Below are 19651 nucleotides of genomic sequence, written 5' to 3'. Positions count from 1 at the left end.
CAGAGCGTAAGAAACTCATCAAATGGAAGGTCACAAACCCATTTTAGGGCAATACTCTGTAATCTCAAAGATCATTGATTCAAGGGAGATGGATGGTTGAAAAATAATCAGAGATGGAAGAAAATAACCATCTACTGTCACTATAAACCAAAGTGGTTAAATAAAAGAAAAAGAAAAAACAATATGAACCATACCTGCTCTTTCATATTCATTTAACTCGAAAAAACATTGAGCAGCCAACTCATGCTTGCCAATGGACTCGTATATATCAGCAGCCTGCCTAAGGTTATTGTCTGACATCTCTGTATTTCGACCACGCATTTGGTCAGCAGCCACACGAAGTTGAGAAGCCTTAGTATATCTTTCCCAATGTGTGTCTCCCGCTCTTTCAAAGCAAGTTATTGCGTTCTTAAAGTTGTGCTCATGAAAGAACTGCAAGAAATGAAACATGCATACTTTAGAAAAGTACACTGCACTATGCTTCTCTGAACCTGTACTATCAAAAAAGTGGTGTCATTAAAGCAGAAATAGTAATAATAGTGCTAGTTAATTGAAAGGCAAAGCAAACCTTGATGCCCCGGGACTTCCACTCCTCTTGACTACTTTCAATTTGCATTTCCCTCGCAAGTGAATCATCTAGTAGTTTTTCTTCGACTATACGGAGCTTCTTCCAGTAGTCAAACATTGGTTCGGAGAACTCCTCAACATTCTCACAAATCCACAATCTTTGCCTTGTCCGAGTGATAGCCACATATAATTGCTTCAACTCAGAGCACAATACGCTGTGTTTTTCCAGATTGAAACTTGGAAAGGATATATGTGAAGTGGAGTCAAGTAGGTTTTGTTCCTTCATATATCCATATATGATTCGCCATTGGTTTCTCAAAGGTGATGAGCTAAAGAAGTTATACAACAACACGTCCTACAACATGACATGAAGTGATATTAAGGTATCCATATATTCATTTATCAATACTATCTCTTCATGGATCAATCCATATCAAATAACAGGCCTGCTAGTTACTAAGAAGAGATCTTGTCAGAGAAAAAGCAAAGTGATTCACTATAAGTAACAATTTTCAAGCTAATAAAATTTTCTAAGAAACAAGAAAAAAAATTAAAGTAACGACCACCAATCACCTGAAACTCCAGGCCTTTGCACTCCATGACAGTCAATACAAGAGCATGCGTCCCAACGTAGTTGAAAATTTCCTTCCTGGCACAATCATCACGAACTAGTATCACTTGCTCTGCTCCAAATCCAACAACTTTATTTGCAGCGTTTCCAAATATAGTCATTATTGCAGTTTCATTATTCTTGGATTCAAGCAAAATAGGGGCATCCCCATTTACAAAACTAGTTTCAGGTCTCAAGAAATCAATAGAACAGGGAAAGAAATGGTACACGAGGTCAATAACACTCTGTGCTAACTTGAGTACTCCAGCATGAGTGCGAAAGTTCTGGCTCAAATTAAAAATGTCCGAAATGTGCCCTTTCTCTTTTCTTACTTGTATCTCATCACTTTTCAACCCCATTACAAATTCCTCATAGAATAGACATCTTATATCTTCAAACCTAAAATCAATACCCCGTGCTATAGTTTGAGCCGTGTCACCCGAAAAAACAAAGCCATCATCAACATTTCTACAGATGTATTTGAAAAGAGCTATTTGGCTCATCGAAAGATCCTGCACCTCATCAATATACACGAAGTCCATTAAATGACCCTCATATCTTTCATTCCTTAGTCGACAATGAAGATCAACCACTAAGTCAGCCAAATCAAATTCACCACTCACCACCTTTTTCTTCTCATATTCCAAGAAAATATCATAAACTATCTCCCTCGTCTGCTCACCAATGAGTGACCCCCGACCCTCAGATAATAAAACATAATCTTGTCGAGAGAGTTTCCCATCATGAGCCTTCCCTGCTTGTAACCCACCTTTTATTATAGACATTATTTCGGTAAACACTGTGGAAGGATCAAGTTTTTTGGTAAGGTAGGTATTGAAATGAGGCCAGTAAGACCAAACAAATTTGTCATAGTTAACCTCCTTTGTCCTGATAAAAGTTTCTAAGGCAACTGATCTTGAATTACCGGTTTTACCATGACAGAGCTTCCTAACCTCATGGAATCTTTCGAAGTAAGAAGTACCAACTGTCCCATTGAGCATCATCAAGAACTTATGGAATGTTATGACAAGAGGGTACAACTCTGATGGAAGATCAACAAAAGAGTCAGGGATGTTTGTAAATTGTGTTGTGTCATCAATGTCATCCACACAAATTGAACTGCTTTCAGCTGGAGATTTCAACAGCTCTAGTGGAAGATCAACAAAAGAGTCAGGGATATTTGTAAATTGTGTTGTGTCATCAATATCATCCACACGAGTTGAACTGCTTTCAGCTGAATATTTCCCTCGACATATAAAGCTGTACATTTGGAAAAGCAAACAATTAGATACATATTTTAACGCACCTAATGCATGAATGTTTTTACCAATAAATATTTAAATTACTTCTCTTCTACAAAAGAAACACCATAAAGATTGGATTACGTCAATTATGAAACCAATTAATTAAAATCTACATCGAAATACATGAGTGGATCACCACTACAAATGGTTACATTGAATCAAAATTACAAATTGTTTACACACAACCCACACAGTGGGAGAGGTCAAGGGATCGATCTTTAAGATCGACTTTCTAGCCTGTATGGAGATCTTTACCTTGCATTAAAGAGAGATGAGGAGCGTGTGGGAGCGAGAGTAAGTGCTATTGGACGAAAGTATTGTCACACCCCAAATCTAGGAGCATGACAGTGAACCACTGCCATGGCTCATAGAACAGGAAAGCCTAATAATCCATTCAAACTGCTGAAAGGACAAGTATCAACAACCAATACCAAAATTATAAGTTTTAATCATGGTCCACAATTTTTGGTTGGGATTATTAATCCATAAGACTCACATTCCATTGTTTGGTTGCAATTTGTGTTATTTATCTCACTAATCTAGTTGGATAACCAATTCTACACTAATCTCATGGATTGTTAATCCCCTTAGTGTTGACCCTGCCAATCAAACAGGGCCCATAGTCAATAAATCTCAATTTATTAAACATGTTTAAACAAAAAATTCAACAAATATTTACTCAACATAAAATTTTTACTACTGCAAATATAATGTTGTAAACAATATTGTGGGAAAGGGGAAGCAAATCCACATAAATAACAACACAAAGCTAAGTGTCATATATATGCATATTAAAATCATGGGCAAACTTCACTTTACCCCCTTGTGGTTTGGACCATGTGCGGTTAACCCCCTGACATTTGGAAATGACCACATAACCCCTACGTGATTTGTGGATTGAAGTACATCGTTAAAAATTCCATCCAGCTTAACAACAGGTGTGAAACCATGGCAAATATAGGGGAGTTATATGCTCATTTTCAAAGTTTAAGAGGGTAAATCGCACATGGAATAAAGCACAAGGGGTTAAAGTGCACTTTGCCTTCCAAACAAATGACGAAAATACAGGGGTATTTTAGTTTTTTTCATTAAATCATTAATGGGCTTAACGGTGCACTTCAGTCCACAAACCACAAGGGGGTTATGTGGTTATTTCCAAAGTTCAAAGGGGTAAACTCATATGGCCCAAACCACAGGAGGGGTAAAATGAAGTTTGCCCTAAAATCATTATCTCTTATTGATATCTCATATCACATATCCCAGGTGAGTTGGCTAAAAGACCCAAAAGTCTAGTCTAGAGGGTTTGCACCACTGGAACCTTAGACATATTAAAGGACTCAATGAGGTACACATATAGGATTCCAACTGATGCCAAAAAAACTCTCTTCATAATTCATAATTCTGAATGAAATGAATTTCTTTTAGGTGCATGAATCTCCTCAGCCTATTTATTTTTATTTTAGTTTTGTTGAAATTACTTTGGTAGACTACCTTATTTACTTTTAGCTATCTAATTCTCACACACCCTACACGTTTCAAATTTTGATTATATACAGGTAAAGAAAAGATTAGTTGCAGGTGGGCAATCAATGTATATCACAATTCTTGTCAATGTCATGGGCCAATTCAGCATTGAGAATATAACAGAGATGATGTCTCAAATGTGGCAGTTGACATTAATGGGGAGCCAGAAGCAAGCTACTAAGCAAAGTGCAATAATAGCAGGTGGAACCGCAGAGGAGAAAAACTGGATAGTGGGTAAATGAACCTAATATCTTGAACTCTAGTCCACATGATCTATGTTTCTTTTCAGATGGATCACTAGTAATAGAGAAGGATAAGAAGAAGTGGATATCAATTTAAAAATCCTAGAAAAATGTAAGTGAAACCATGAAGTTGTAGAAATCATTTGCAAAGCATGTCTCACTGTCCTATCCCCTACTATGCTACAAGTATGCTATATCACAACAATTTTGGGCAATCCATCTCATTTCAACTGTAAAAAATAAAAAAAAAATAACAAAAAGAGAAAATAGGAAACAATTGATCATCGTGATGATATACAAATCTAGCATAATATTCGAACAAAAAGGGTTCTGCTGCTTTTATTTACTGACCTTTTCAATTGAGACACATCTTGTTTGACTGCATAACACAGTTTTGGACTCACTGTAACAAAAATCTGGTGCAAGACAGCTCCCTTGGTCTCCCGGTCACTCTCACTGACACCAGATCTCCCGCTAACATCAGTGGAGAGATCGCTCTTTGTTCCATGAAATCCTTCTGATGCTATATAGTACAATTGCTCTTTCTGAATTAACTTTGTGGTCAAAACACTTGTTTTCCCAGTGCCTGACCTTCCAAGTATAAAGGTGCTTCTATTGAAAAGAATGATCTCGTTTTGTTGGCTTGTTAATTCAAAGGGAAGACCCATTTCTTTACCATCGTAACCAGAAAGCATGTGGCTGACCATACCAGATGACAAGGAGTAGAATTTCATCAGTGAAAAACTGTCACCTACTTTTGTGTTCTCAATGTAGCTTTCTTCAGAAGCAATGACATTTGAAGTATTCCCTGCTTCAGTGTCATGAGAAATTTTATATTTCACAATATCAGATGAGGAGTCCCAGGTCATTGGAACTTCAAAAACCCTACACTCAAAAATAATGACAATAATGATTAGATGATGGTGATCAACAATGATGATGACAGTAATAAGAATGCCAACAATAAAACCCAGATGATAATGTTAAATTCTAAGTTTGATGGTTCGAATTTTGCATTTAATTCCTCACGCTAAAGAAGATTCAGATGCAATAGAGTACACAAACATGTACTTACCCCTCAATATATTTGACCTTGCATCGATTGAGATAATCATCAGTATACATTCGAAATACGCCATCCAGACGTCTATCCAGTTTTGGAATTTCCTCTGAAGGCAACACATCCCAAACCTTCAAGATTTGGCACCATGATTCCTTAACCATGTCTATGTCATTTGAGCAAACAATGTAGTGTCCCATGATGCAGAACTTTTTCAAGATCTGTGATGAGCTTTCACAATTGATGCCTGCATGATTCCATTTTGGTCGCCATCCCGTAGAAAGCTTTGATAGGTAATGAAGAACTAACTTCTTCATCTCCAATGACTTCAGCTTTGCAAATGATTTCCTAAAGTTGTCGCTGAACAGAACCTGAGAGTACAAGTTTTGAGAATAAACAAAAGAGCAACAAAACAAAAAAATAAATTATAAGAAAACATTATATCAACTGATCTAAACTAATAAATAAATAAATAAATTTAAAAGAAAAGAAATATATCAAAAGATCTAATGTGTTCACCCAAGACAGTAAGGATAATTAAAAGAATTAGAAGTTAAGCAACTATAAGTTATACCTTCCACTTTTCGTTCTTGAACAGCATACTATCCCCGTTAAGCAAATCATCTAGTTGATCAAGCTCTTTCATGACCTCTAATATGACTTTTTTAATATCTTTATTTTCATCAACACTAAAGTAGCACTTACGGGCTTTGGCATCACAGATAAGTTCTTCCCACACAGATTTACTCCTACTCAGTGCTCTTTCATTCCCCAAAATCCAGAGACAATGCCTGAAAGGGATCAAAACTGTCAGTTTTGTTATTCAAAAACTTCAAAGTAAAATGAAAATGTGTACCCGATCTGGTATTATTATAAGCCCACTTGAAACCATACCTAGCCCTTGTCAAAGCAACATTTGTTCGTTGAGGACTAGAGATGAACTCAATTGATCGATCACATCGCACTGTTGATATTATTATTACATCTTCCTCTCCACCCTGAAAGCCGTCAATTGTTTTGACCTTTACAGTGAAGCTATCATGGTTCTCATACTTCTTTCCAATTTTCTGATTAAGTTCTGCAATTTGAGCAGAGTAGGGAGTTACTACCCCAACACTAACCTTCTGCGTTGATGCTTTGCATGCTGCACATGGAAACAAGAAGATTACCAACATATGGTTAGCTAAAACTAATGATGGTACTTAAAGAAAAAAAATCTAGGAGGACCTTCTAAAAATTATTCAATATGATAGATCATTCATGTTTTAGTTCAAGAATTCAAATCACTTCACAGTTTTTCTCTTTATTTTATGTTGACTTTTGTTTGAAAAGGGAAACATTTTATAACACGGAAGGAAAAGTACAATATTTTGTTATCCCAAAAGAAATTGCCCCAAAAATAATTTGTCAAAAAAGTTTTTCTTTTGTTTTTAAGTAGCAGTATCGGGATTTTGTTCAGTGAGATACATAAACACATGAACATTGACAATATGCAATATTGAACTGATACCTTTGTGGAGCAACTGCAGTATTTTTAATACAACAGTCACTTCAACCATATTCATCCAGCTACCTTGAGCATCACGCACTTCTTTTCCACAAGAAATGTTTATGAAAGAAAATGGGCCAAACATTGGACCTGGAAGATAGCATTTTCTGTAACTCTTAACGTTCGGTGCATCCATGATCTGACTTTGGTAGAATTTTGAGTTTGGGAATGAACATATTGATGGATGCATTCGGTACTGAATATTGAGAAGGTGTTTTGAATGGCCCATAAGGGTCAACCTTTCAAAAAGACTTCTTCCGAAACCAGCTTCTTCAGAAACCTACAAGAAATACGAATATTATGTGTCCAGAACATATTTAAAAGAAAAATTAACACGGCAAACAACAGCAACCACAATTGGTAGGAATCTGATAGACTTCATAGTACATATCAGAAGGACAAGTAGCAATTGCTTACTTTGCTACGAACCATAGCTGGTAACTGGCATTCATCACCAATGAGAATGACGTGCCTTATACCCGGGAGCTGTAAGGGTATTACCGATTCACACTCTTTCATCTGCGCAGCTTCATCAATAACCAACAAACGGAGTGGCTCCATTGACACTGAATGCAGCTTGTGTGAACTTGAAGATGTGCACAAAATTAATGAAGCGTTTTGAAAACAGAATTCCTCCACTGAATCTTTGTTCGTACCAGTTGGAAAGTCAAGCTCATCAAGTGAACGCTGAAGAGTTTTCAAAGCACAAAGGCATTCACTTCTCAAGAATGGAACAGTAAATTTATCTCTATCAGACTGAGAAGCATCAACTAATTCAGGTTTTGAGAAAACCTCATTCAGTTCTTCAGAAACCTTATCGTCTCGATTCAACAAAGTCTCAAATGAATCAAGTAAGGCAATGAGGGATACCATCCTCTGGAAATTATGTTCCTTAATGCAACTTATGGGCACATGAGTACAAATTGTAGAAACACATCTTCTGAGTGCTAATGCAGCATGTCTGAATCGGTCTCTCACAAACTGAAGAAATGATTTTTGCTCCACCTTTCTGTCATCACTTCCATTGCTGCATTTCTCACTGCTCAATTGATTATCGCAAAAATTTTGGTATTGTGAAACACAACCTTCCAGAAATTCTATCATTGAAGTGAAGCAATACTTCCAACCAGTTATTGGTGATCCAAAGCACTCGGCAAGATTTTCAACACGATAATCTAAATATACATCCTGAACATCCGAACTAACTTTTAATCGGGCCTTATTACCACATAAGAGAATATCTCCCAGAGAGCAAAATAAAGCGTCCTTCCTAGCACCTGTGTCAAATGACTCTCTCACCACTTCCACAACACGAGAGGCAACTTCTGTAATTGCTATATTTGTCGGGGCACAAGTTAAGGTCCTACATTTCAATCCTAGGAGGGCCCAAAGCAACATGCCAAGAGTTCTAGTTTTCCCTGTCCCTGGGGGGCCCCAAATAAGTTCCACAAATGACCTGTGGTTACACTGGATTTTGCATATCGAAGAGACTACTGCCTTGTATTGAGACTCATTCAGCTTAGATGACAAGCACAATTTATCTTCGCAGATTTGATTCCTTTCTTCAGAGCACAGATTACAAGTTTCATCAACCTGTTAACCATGATCAGACTGTTAATAATTTTTCTATGAAAGTGCTAATAAAATTAGTAAAACTTATAATTTTGGGACCCACGATATTCTCCCACAAGGTGAAGAAAAACTATACAGTTTAACTCAGTGATGGTCTAGAGAGGACAATTTAAATTTACTACCTTTAAAACAGGTTAGTTACTACCTTTATTCCATACAAGTGAAGAATGAAAATTATCTAATACAAATTTTCTTCTGCCCAGCTTTTTTCTCTCTCTTTTTTTTTTTTTTTTCTTTTTTTTTTTGCTGAAGCTCTTCAAAATTCTTACCGTAGTGTTGGTGTACAAAATTTTCTCCATAACCTCCTGATTTGTCAACATGTGCAGTGCATTCCATATTCTTTTGCTAGTTGTTATATTAATCAGGAAAACCACATAAGAGAATTTATGCATTCCATCTTTGACACGTGAGTCATTTGGTACTTCGACTTTAAAATGAGTAGCTGCAATGTCATCATCTCCAGTTCTTTTTCTCACACATCCAAGAGTCAATGTCCTTCCTGACCTTTTTAAATCATCTATAGTTTCAGGCTTTGCTTCTGTGAAAACAAAAATATCTCCAGGCAATGCTCCGTAAGGCACCTTACTCTGATGACTAGATATGTTTCTCCAATAATCAACTGTAACATCATACGTCCGTGTTTCATATGGCTTGTACTTAAGCACTTTGGCAAAAGGTGCATTGGATATAGCCTCCATACTTGAAGATAGTTCTGCTCGTATTTCTTCCAATAAAGGTGAAACAAATGATTCAAGATAATGTTGTACTGACTGAAATGATTGTGGAATCCTTTCCAGCTAAAAAATCAAACAACGTACTCGATTAAAATAAGGTACCAACTGAAGTTCTTAACAGTTTGTACAAATCTAGATATAACATTTATCATAAGCAGAAGATTTGCATGACGTGGAAAGCAATTTACATGTAAAATGAAGTCCTAACTGTTTGCATTTGTCTCAAATTTGTAATTTTGTTGGCTTTCCTTTATAGAGTTTCTTGCAAGAAAAGAATTCCCTCTTTTCCCAGCATGAATTCAGTTTAGAGCTCTATAAAGAGGGTTTGTGATAGGAATTTGGATGTACCAAAGATAAGGACAGAAAAAAAGGATACATAGAGGACTCTACCACCCACTCACTCACTATCCTTTGTCTTCAAATCCATAACGGTAAGCTAAGAAGCATGAACACCACATGGACAGGTTGACACACCAATTTTCAAAAAATGCAGAACATGACACATCAGGAACATGCACAGAATATATGGTCTTATATATTTATTATACATCATATATATTAATATTCATTCAAAGATAATAAGAAATGCAACATAACACCATTTCCTAAAGTATAAAGAAGGGATTAACAGGTATTGTGAGTATACGAATAATATGTGTTATGATCTCACTAATCGACAATTACATGCACTAAATGTATATACCAAGAACTAAATCCTAATTTGGAAAGAAAGACTGACAAGAACAAAAAATGAGCAGAACTGAAGAGCATCAAGAGTTGTCCAACAAGAACAAAAAATGAGCAAAAGTGTGAGTCTTGGTGAAGAAGTCAGTAAGCTACAAAGAGAAGGAAATAAAAGGAAAAACAACTGTCCCTGACTGAAAATGCTGATGAATAAAGTGACAATCAATTTCAATGTGCATAGTACGCTCATGGAAAATAGAATTGTGAGCAATCTGGATGGAACTTTTCTTGTCACAGTAGAAAGGGATAAGAGAAGAGAAGAGAACACCCAGATCAGAAAGGAGCTGATGAAGCAATACTATCTCAGCAATTGCATGTGTCATAGCACGTTATTCGACCTCAGCAACTATATGTGTCATAGCACGATATTCGGCCTCAGCAATTGACTAGGTCACAACAAACTATTTCTCATTGCATCATGAGATAAGGGAGTTAGCAAGAAAAATGCATAAACTGGAACTAAACTTGTGATAAGAAGCGTCACTAGCATAATCAGCATCAACATAAGCGCGAAGCATCGATGGAGAAAAAGAAGACATCAACAAAACAAATATAGTAGAGAATGCGAAGCAAAGCAACCTAGTGAGTAGAATAGGGAGCAGAGACAAATTGGCTAACCACATGAACAACATAGGCAATATCAGGGTGTATCACAGTGAGATAAACCAAGCACCAACCAACTTGGAATGGAAGAACCCCATCAGATGGATAGAACTTGGAATAGAATTCAATGGGAGTGTCAATGACCTTCTCATCAGTAAGACGAATGTGGACGCCGTGCCTTTTTCGAGTATAAGGCACGTTTACACCTAATGTTGTGCCAACTCGCTTTATCCCACATCGAAAGAGTCACCACTTAATTTTTATGGGGAATTAAGAAATCTTTAACAATGAAAACTAAGTAATAGACCTAATCCGTCATAACCAGAGATTTTCAGGTTCGGAAGCTAAGGTACAAAAGGGGAATGTCATTGAATGAAAGCACCCCTTTTACCCAATCCGAATATTGGCCTCTACTAACTTTCTATTTTATGATTTTAATGATTAATTATTCACACAAGCCATTTTCAGCCTAAAACCATTAACTAACCCTAAAACTAGGTGATTTGAATAAAATAAACATCATTTACTTAATATTCAAAGAATAAAGCCATACTTTCAAATAAATAATAGTTTTCCAATGAAAATAGGTTTTTAGCACAACATGGCCATAAACTTAATCTAAAATAAACAATATTTATAAAAACATCCAACACATCTAATTTTGCATACAAAATCACATAACTTGCATTATTGAAAAGACAATGCACCAAACGAACATATGCTATGGAGAGGAGGAAAGACTTACCTGGATGTCCACTTTCAGCGTGTTACATGTAATGCTTGAAATAAAACACGACCTAATATACAACTAAGCATACAAAATTGGGGGAACTACATACAAGCGAGAGAAGAAGAAAATAATTACCAACACATGGAGGGGTGCAAATGTCACCCCTACAACCTTTCATTTGTACCCCACCACAGACACACTTGTACCCCCATGTGTTTGTAATTTTTTTTCCTCTTCTCCCACCTCCATGTAGTTCTCCCTACAAAATATGATCCTAGGCCCGGTTTTAGGCTACTAAATGATGCTTATGCACAAAAAGCAAATAGCACATAGAAGGCGAAAATACAAACTAACTACATGATGATTCAAACCGAGCCTACTGCATGATTTCTACATGATTAAGCAAGCCTAAATATGCTGTTCTAAGGAGAACAAATAAATCATGCGAAAATAAGCGAAAAGGTGAGCAAAACAACCAAACTACATGATGAGATGATGAACTAAGACCCTAGCAATAATTGGCTACTGAAAATAGATAGAAAATAAGTACTGAAATTAACAAAGAAAAGGATATTACCTGCTGGTTTTCAAGAATTGAAAAGCACGCGAATAACAAGACAAGAAAACTATGTTTCTTGCTTGTAGGCCTCCCTCAAGCTTAGGTTTTTGAGTTTAGTTCAAGTCTCCAAGTCCATAGGTTATTTTTTAATGCCTTCAGTTGCAGTTAGGGTGGGAAATTTCGAAATAAAGGGGGAGGGGGAGGTTCTCTCTCTCACAAGCTCTCAAATGCTCTCAAAAGGTAACAATTTTCTAAACCCTTAAAAGTGGGGGGTGGGAGTGCTTTTATAAGGACTCTTGACTTGGGGAGGAACCCAAAGGAGGCTGCTAGGATTAAGCGTCGCTTTCTCTCTAGCGCCTCCCTCCAATGCCGCATTGCCATCCTTACAAAATGCCATTCCTGTCTGTTGGAGGGAAGTGTGAGCATACAAGAGAAGTCCAACAGCACGAACCAGTTGCGGCCACACAAGGCAAGTGCAGGTGCGGCCATTGATCCCAGTGTCAACTTTGCATGGCTAGGTGCGGGTATGCATGGCTACGTGCGGTTTCGCATGGCTTTTGCATACTTAAGGTCCAAGTAAATCCAAATTGCCTTTCAATCAATGTTTCTGATAAAATCTAGTTTATAATTTTGGAAAATGCCATCAATCTAGATGCAATTAGGACTTCTCCCTCTCTCTCGAGGTCAGAAAGTTAGCTTTTGGCTGAAAAACAGGTTCAGGGGTATTTCGGTCATTTTTGCAAAAAGTTAATTTTGTGCCGAAATAGGGTATAACAGCAACCTTAAGCAATTTCTAACATTCGAAGGATGAAGATATTACCATTTCATCATCGGGAGGCTTACAAGCGCCCGAAATCTTAGGGTCAGTCAGAATGGAGTGTCTACAGCGGGCACGGCGAAGAATCTCATGAGCATACTTGGACTAGGATAAGAGACAACCCATGGGAGAGGAAGCAACCGCAATACCAAGAAAGTAACGTAGAGGACCAAGATCTTTCATCTCTAAAGCTTGAAACAAATGTTACTTCAACTCAGAAATAGCAGAAGAATTAGACCCAGTTATAATCATATCATTCGTATAAAGTAATAAAATAACCATCCCATCAGAAGAATTATAAAGAAAAAGAGCAAAATCATGAACACTAGAGCGAAACCGATTTGAGTGATAGTTGACTAAAAGCACTCATACTAAACATGAAGAGATTGCTCAAACCATAGAGAGCATGACACAAGTAATAGACATACACTGCAAGATGAGACAAGCCTGCTAGACACATAAAAACTGAGTTGACTATTGAGGAAAGCAATCTTAACATCAAGCTGAAAGAGAGGCCACTTATGAATTGCAACAATAGCAATTAAGCTATAAGTAGTAGTCATCTTAGCAACAGGGGCAAACATCTCCTCATAATCAATCCCATACTCCTAAAAAAACCCTTGGCAACAAAGCAATCCTTATAATGTTCCCAAGAACCATCAAAGTGAGTTTTAACTTTGTAAACCCATTTACACCCAACCAGATTTTTACTTGCAGATAGAAGAATCCACTCCCAAGTGTAAGCCTTTTCAAGAGAAGCTAACTCATCTTCCATACCATGGACCAAATTAGGGTCAATACACGCATCTTTATAAGACTGAGGCTCAAAGTAAGCATGAAGAGAAGACAATAAAACACAATACGAAGGAGAACAACAACTATTAACAAAACTAAGCCTTACGAAGATTTTCAATCCCGAAACGGATAGCGCTACTCAGGAGGAGCAAGATCCATAGAAGTAGTGGGAGGACCAATAGAGCCAATGGATGTTGGATTAGGATACACAAAAGCAAGGGGAGGAGTAAGGCTAGACACGAGTGGAGAAGGAGCCTTTCTCTGACAATAGACCAAAGAAAAAGGCTAGATACCTAAGGGAGAAGCAAAGGAAGAGGGAATCAATTCTTGACGGAGTAAGGGAAGATGAGAGCTGTGAATTGGATTCAATAACCATATTAGTTGAGTGGCGGACAACGTGAGTCCGATTTGTGTATAAGCTTGATTGGGTAATGTGGAAGTTCATCCTTTGGTTAGAGCCCAGGAAGATACTGTGCAAGATAGGAGGCTGGTAACCTCCTTGAGAGGAAAGCGAAACATGCATGCATGAGAATTGTGTCTCCACTAGACCATGTTTCCATTCAAGTCTACTCTCTTGTCTATTCTCTCTCTAACACCTCTACATCCTACCGAGCTATATGTGCAAGGAAGTGTTAGAGTTGTCCCACATCATCTCTTTAAGCCACCCATGCTTAGTTAATATACTCCAAAGATCCCTCCACTAATCGCCAATTGGTTTTGAGTTGGGTGCTTTAACAGTTCTAATGTGTGCATTATCTATTTTGAGAATTAATCCTAAATATAAGGTGGATGTAGACAAGTGCAGGTGTGACAAGCTATTTTAAACAATGAAAACTTGAAGATATTTTTTTAAAGCAGGAGGGGATGTTGTTGACCAAATTTTAGGGTCATTATATCTTTATTTTTATTATTTAGGAATTAATACTTGATTTGGGTATAATTTATTTTAGTATAGAATATTCTAGAATGAGTTGGTTTTCTAAAGTGTATTGATTTGATTATCGTATTTTATTGATTTTGATTTTATTTCCTTTTCCATTAATTTAACATTTTAAAATTGACTTGTCATATAAATCAAGCATCATAATGGTGAAAGACATCTTTTGTTGAATCAATAATAAAATTACATAGGGCGTTTGTCTATATCAAGTTGTTTGCGGTAGTTCTTGTTGCTAGCGTTACATGCTTCTCTGCATTACTTGGTTATCAAGTAATATTTACTATAAATTGAGTTGTAAGCTTTTAAAGAAAATAAGGTGTTTTGAGGAAAATTTTAAAGTTGTCATATAGTTCGTGTTTTCCTGCATCAATAATAGAAAAAAAAATACTTTTTGACTGTTATGTGAAACACCATTGTACTAAAGTCCATGGAATTCAAAGTCCTGCCACATCTACCAAAATTAAGAAATTTAGTTTCAAGTAGTTTTACAAAAAGCAAAGATGTAATGGAAACTATCATTAATGGACAAAATTGAAGACATTAGTGTCGTAAATAGAGATATAAATATTCTTAATTTGATTAGCCAAATAGATGTTGATAGAGTCTAGTGGAGAAGAAGGATTAATGTAGCTGACCCCGCTTGATAGGACTTAAAGCTTGGTTTGATTTGGTTAGAACACAATATCAATACTATATGAATTTCAAAAACACATTATGGGGTATCTGGCAAGGTTTAAAGCTGGCTTGGAGCGAAGGACATCGTCGGATCATCATTGAGTCAGATTCAGCGGAAGCAATTTCGGCTTTGGCAAAAACAAACCCACTGCACCCTCAATTTAATATTTGTCAAGAAATTTGGAAGCTAATGGAAAGGAGTTGGGAGTGTGACCTTCAACAAATCTGGCGGGAAGTTAATGTCTGTGCTGATATGCTTGCAAAAGGGGCCCTTGGTATGGATGCTGGCAGGGAATATCTGGTAGATGAGCCCTCTGTTCTAGCTACGGCTTTAGAAAGTGACATATTGGGGATTGGTTCTTCTCGTAGTGTTATTCTTTAGTTTTGGCTTCGGCCCGGAGTTTACCAAAAAAGAAAAAAAACACACATTATCATGTAATCCATTCTACCTGGTTTGATATCTCTACTCGATTGAAATGAATGCAATTCAAGATGGTACAAAACTGTTGAAGAACCATAAATTTAATTAACATAACATGTATCTCCATGTGTGCACCTGTATATATATAATATATGTATGTGCTTTAATAGGTAGCAATGTTATTGTGGCAGATAATGGTTGGCTAAATTTCCACAAAATTCGTGGATTTGCAGGTTAGAGCCCGGCATGTACACCTCGCTGCGCAAATTGTATGATCTAATTTTGGACAAAAAACTACAATAAAATAGCTAGCAAAGAGGAAAAAATAGAACAAATAGCTAACAAAACAGCAAAACTCTGATTGTCAATCAGCTGATCCATAGTTAATCCAACACCTAGCTATTGGTCACAACATAGATATATAAATAATGGGTAATGGGTAATAGATATTATAGAATTTCGCATAATAAATTAATAAAGCTACATTAACCTATATGCCAGCATCAGCAGTAGCAGTGACAATCACTGAACTGCATACTTGCCAGCTAAAATAAAATGAAAAATTATTTAAATTTAAACACAAACAAAACCCTTCAAATATTTTCTTTAAAATACCAGACAATAGTGATCATCATGGTTTCATGAAATTTTCAACAGCTAAAGAAAAACCTGAATCATTTATTTATGGTTCCTCATCAGCATGCTTAATTAACTAGAAGCAATCATATTTAAAAAACACAAAAAGCAAAACAAAAGTGCATATGTATGTTGATAATCTATAACAAAAACACAAAAAGCAAAACAAAAGAGCAAAAAAATGTCATTAAGCATCTAATAAATTAGGACAAGGGAATGATGGAAAATGGAACATAAAGCACACCTGGCTTTTGTAGAGACTCTCATTGCAAATGTCTTCCAAAGACCATGAAAATACCCAATTAATTAAGTCTGGGTGGTTAGGCTTTGCTCTCTTCTTGTGACAAGGAATCCCTGATATCATCATTCTTCACTCTCTCTATCACCTTTCTTCCAATTGGTATATGTATATGATGTGCTTCATTTCTAACAACAAAATGATAAAAACCCCATTTCAGTTCCACCTATTCTATATAAGGCCCTCAAACAAATATCTATACTATATATAAAGTCAACAATTGAATAGAAAGGTGAACAAGGCTCAAACAATATGACCTTTGTTTCTTAAACAACACCTTTGTCACTTGACCAACTCATACTACATGTTTTTAACTCAGATCAAAATTTATATTTTACAAATTTAATAACATGCCCATGGGATAAACACACACTCACTAAAATAGTCAAAATTAATAAAATTAAGACAAAAAATTTATCTATTTTTTTATTAATCTTTTATAAACAGACGTGCTAAAAAATAAAATAAGAATTGATTTTTTTATAATATAACTTTTTAACTATTCAAAATACTCCTAGTTCATGTTTGATTCACAAGACTAATAGTGAAGTATTAATAATCTTATTAAATTAGTATGGTATTCATTATCCAATTGAATTAATATCATTGGATTAATAATCCCACCCCTACCCCATTACTAATAATCTTACAAATTTGTTGGATTAATTATCCATTAAATTAATAATCCTAAACCAAAATGTTAAAACAAACATAAGATAATTGGACGCACAGATTAATAATCTCAATCCCATACTCTAATCCACCCAATCAACCATGCCACTAATGTGTTAGTGTTTCTTACTTATGAAGGAAGGAAATGAAAGCAGAGACAGTTAGATATAACCTCGGAATCTAGCAGTACAAACACTTGCCACCCGCACCGACCACGCTTAAAGGTATGGAGAACTTAGTTGCATAAATAAATAAATAAAAGGCATGGAGAACACAAAAGATATATGCATAGTAAAAAAAACTTAAAATTTTATTGTGTAATTTAGATTTGAATATATGTATTGTAGGATTAAAATAAATCTGAATTCCACAATATTTTTTTTCATATATTCTGTGAATAAATTTTGTATACTTCAATATTATTGTACAGAGAAATATGTATCATCATTGTCATCTCTTTCCCGCTCTCTCCCCTCTCCTCTCCAATAGAGAAAGCAATAATTAGATCAATGTGAACAGGGGACTTTCCATCTTCAGTACTGCTGGCTTGACTTGAGGTCTTCCTCTTTTTCTTTCGTTCTTATTCTATTTTCAGATTCAGGTATTATTTGGCATTCCCATATTAATACATTTATTTATTTTTATTTTTTTTAATCACAATATGTATTTATATTCTTTACATATATTTTTTTTTTTTTGTAAAAAATTAAAAAATATACTTTTTGAGATCATCCCTAATACCGTCTATGGAAAAATTCTACCATACATGAAAGTTGTTTTCTACCGTACTTATTTAGATAAAAAAATATAGGTCATTAGATTTAGATAGGATGAATGCTAGTAATTGAATGAGTAGATAGTAAAACTAAGTAGAAAAAGTAAGGTGATGTTCCAAAAAGTAGAGTAGTTTTTTGAAATTAAAAAAAAAAAAAATAGTACTAACTTACTATTTGCTACCAACATACTTACTATTTACTGTTCATTCACTTACAGCTTGTTATGAATAAGCTCAGTATTTAAAATGGATAAATTACACTAACACCCTTTGAGATTTTTGTTTAATATAGATCTCTTCTCACGTTTAAAAAATTACACTTATCCCCTGTCAAATTAAAATGACATATTTTCCCTATATAAAATAATATTGATATGTGCATGTCATTTTAAAAGAAATAACAATAATTCTTTTTGGTTTAACTCACACAAAAAATTAATTTTTTTTTATTTTGTTCATGTCATTTTAAGATAAATAACAATCATTTTCTTTGGTTTAACTCACATAAAAAATTAATTTTTTTAAAAAAATTTCGTGTTTTTTTATTTATTGAATTTTTAAAATATTTTAAGCATTTTTTTATTTTTATTTTTTAGATACACCTAATCTAGATATACTTAAGAAGTATAATATTTTGTTATTTTTTTTAAATTCAACAAATACAAAAAAAAAATACAAAAATTCAGTAATACTATAATAAATGTGAATAACGGTGTTTGGTAATATTGTAATAAATGTGGATGAATAGACGAGAAAGAAAAATGAGGGTGGAAATAAAAATGAAAAATTCTATTCATATATAAAAATTTATACAAAAAATATCATAAAAATATTGTGATAATGATGTTGTTGTAAATATAAATCATATTTATAAGTGTTTTGTTTTAAAGTGAAAGGTCATCATTAAACTATATCATTGTGTTTAAAAATTTTATATAAAATTTATGTTTGTACATCATCACTCAATAAGAATATGTTTCGGTAGAATTTAATGATGAAAATTTGTAGAATGTAATCATGATGATGGAAAGAAAAAATGGTAGGAAAAGGGTAAAATAGTCATTTAAAAAAATTTAGAATATGACATCAGCAATCTAGGAAATAATTTGTAATGAGATTACAACCTCAGGGAAGGGAATATAATTTTTCAAACATGAGGGGATCTATATTAAAAAAAACCTCAGGGGATGTCAGTATAATTTACCCTAAAAATATTATCTGCTAAGCATGTCACCTTCATTTATTGAAAATTGTGTCCTCTTTTACATTTTAAATTAATTTTAAACATATAAAATTAATGACACACCACATTTAACTATTTTCCCTCCATATTTTGTCTTGTTATGATTTGTAAAAAGTAAAATATGATATGTAAATATTAATTTTTTAAAATAGTCATTATCGTGAAAAATTAATTTTTGATATATTATTAAAAATAAATAGAAAAGAAAAAAAATTATAAACAAAATGTTTTTAAATGATAAGTTATTATTTATAAATTCTATATATTTTTTTAGTTTTTTAAATCCATATTTTTTTATTAATTGTTTTTATAAATTTCACAATTGTGAGTCAATTTGATAGAGTAGTAAGTGGAATATCATTGAGAAGGAAGTTATGTTTGATTAAATAATGAGTCAAATTTGATAGAATAGTAAGTAGATATTTTAATTTATTTATGATAAATAAATTGTGACAATAATTATCAATTATTATGGCAATACTTATGACTTATTCAGATAATACTTAGCATTCATAAATACA

General features: G+C 34.6%; 1 protein-coding gene across 1 annotated transcript in view; it reads right to left on the bottom strand.

Annotated features, from left to right (window-relative positions):
* The window catches only part of LOC114263954 (uncharacterized), a 44531-nt gene extending 27018 nt beyond the window's left edge, over window positions 1-17513 (bottom strand). The window contains exons 1-12 of the mRNA XM_028204532.2: window positions 17285-17513; window positions 16387-16568; window positions 8758-9285; window positions 7274-8449; window positions 6818-7136; window positions 6202-6451; window positions 5882-6098; window positions 5323-5678; window positions 4599-5132; window positions 1141-2437; window positions 569-922; window positions 195-432 (exon numbers count right to left, since the gene is read on the bottom strand). Coding sequence (XP_028060333.2) covers window positions 195-432; window positions 569-922; window positions 1141-2437; window positions 4599-5132; window positions 5323-5678; window positions 5882-6098; window positions 6202-6451; window positions 6818-7136; window positions 7274-8449; window positions 8758-9285; window positions 16387-16509 — 5392 coding nt within the window. The 5' untranslated portion in view covers window positions 16510-16568; window positions 17285-17513. The remainder of the gene's footprint in view (window positions 1-194; window positions 433-568; window positions 923-1140; window positions 2438-4598; window positions 5133-5322; window positions 5679-5881; window positions 6099-6201; window positions 6452-6817; window positions 7137-7273; window positions 8450-8757; window positions 9286-16386; window positions 16569-17284) is intronic.
* Between the last annotated feature and the right edge of the window lie 2138 nt (window positions 17514-19651).

This window comes from Camellia sinensis, chromosome 2 (assembly GCF_055761805.1).
Source record: "Camellia sinensis isolate YWXY chromosome 2, ASM5576180v1, whole genome shotgun sequence".
In the NCBI taxonomy this organism is placed as follows: domain Eukaryota; kingdom Viridiplantae; phylum Streptophyta; class Magnoliopsida; order Ericales; family Theaceae; genus Camellia; species Camellia sinensis.
The sequence above is the reverse complement of the archived record's forward strand: the minus strand, read 5'-3'. Positions and strand labels throughout refer to the sequence as shown.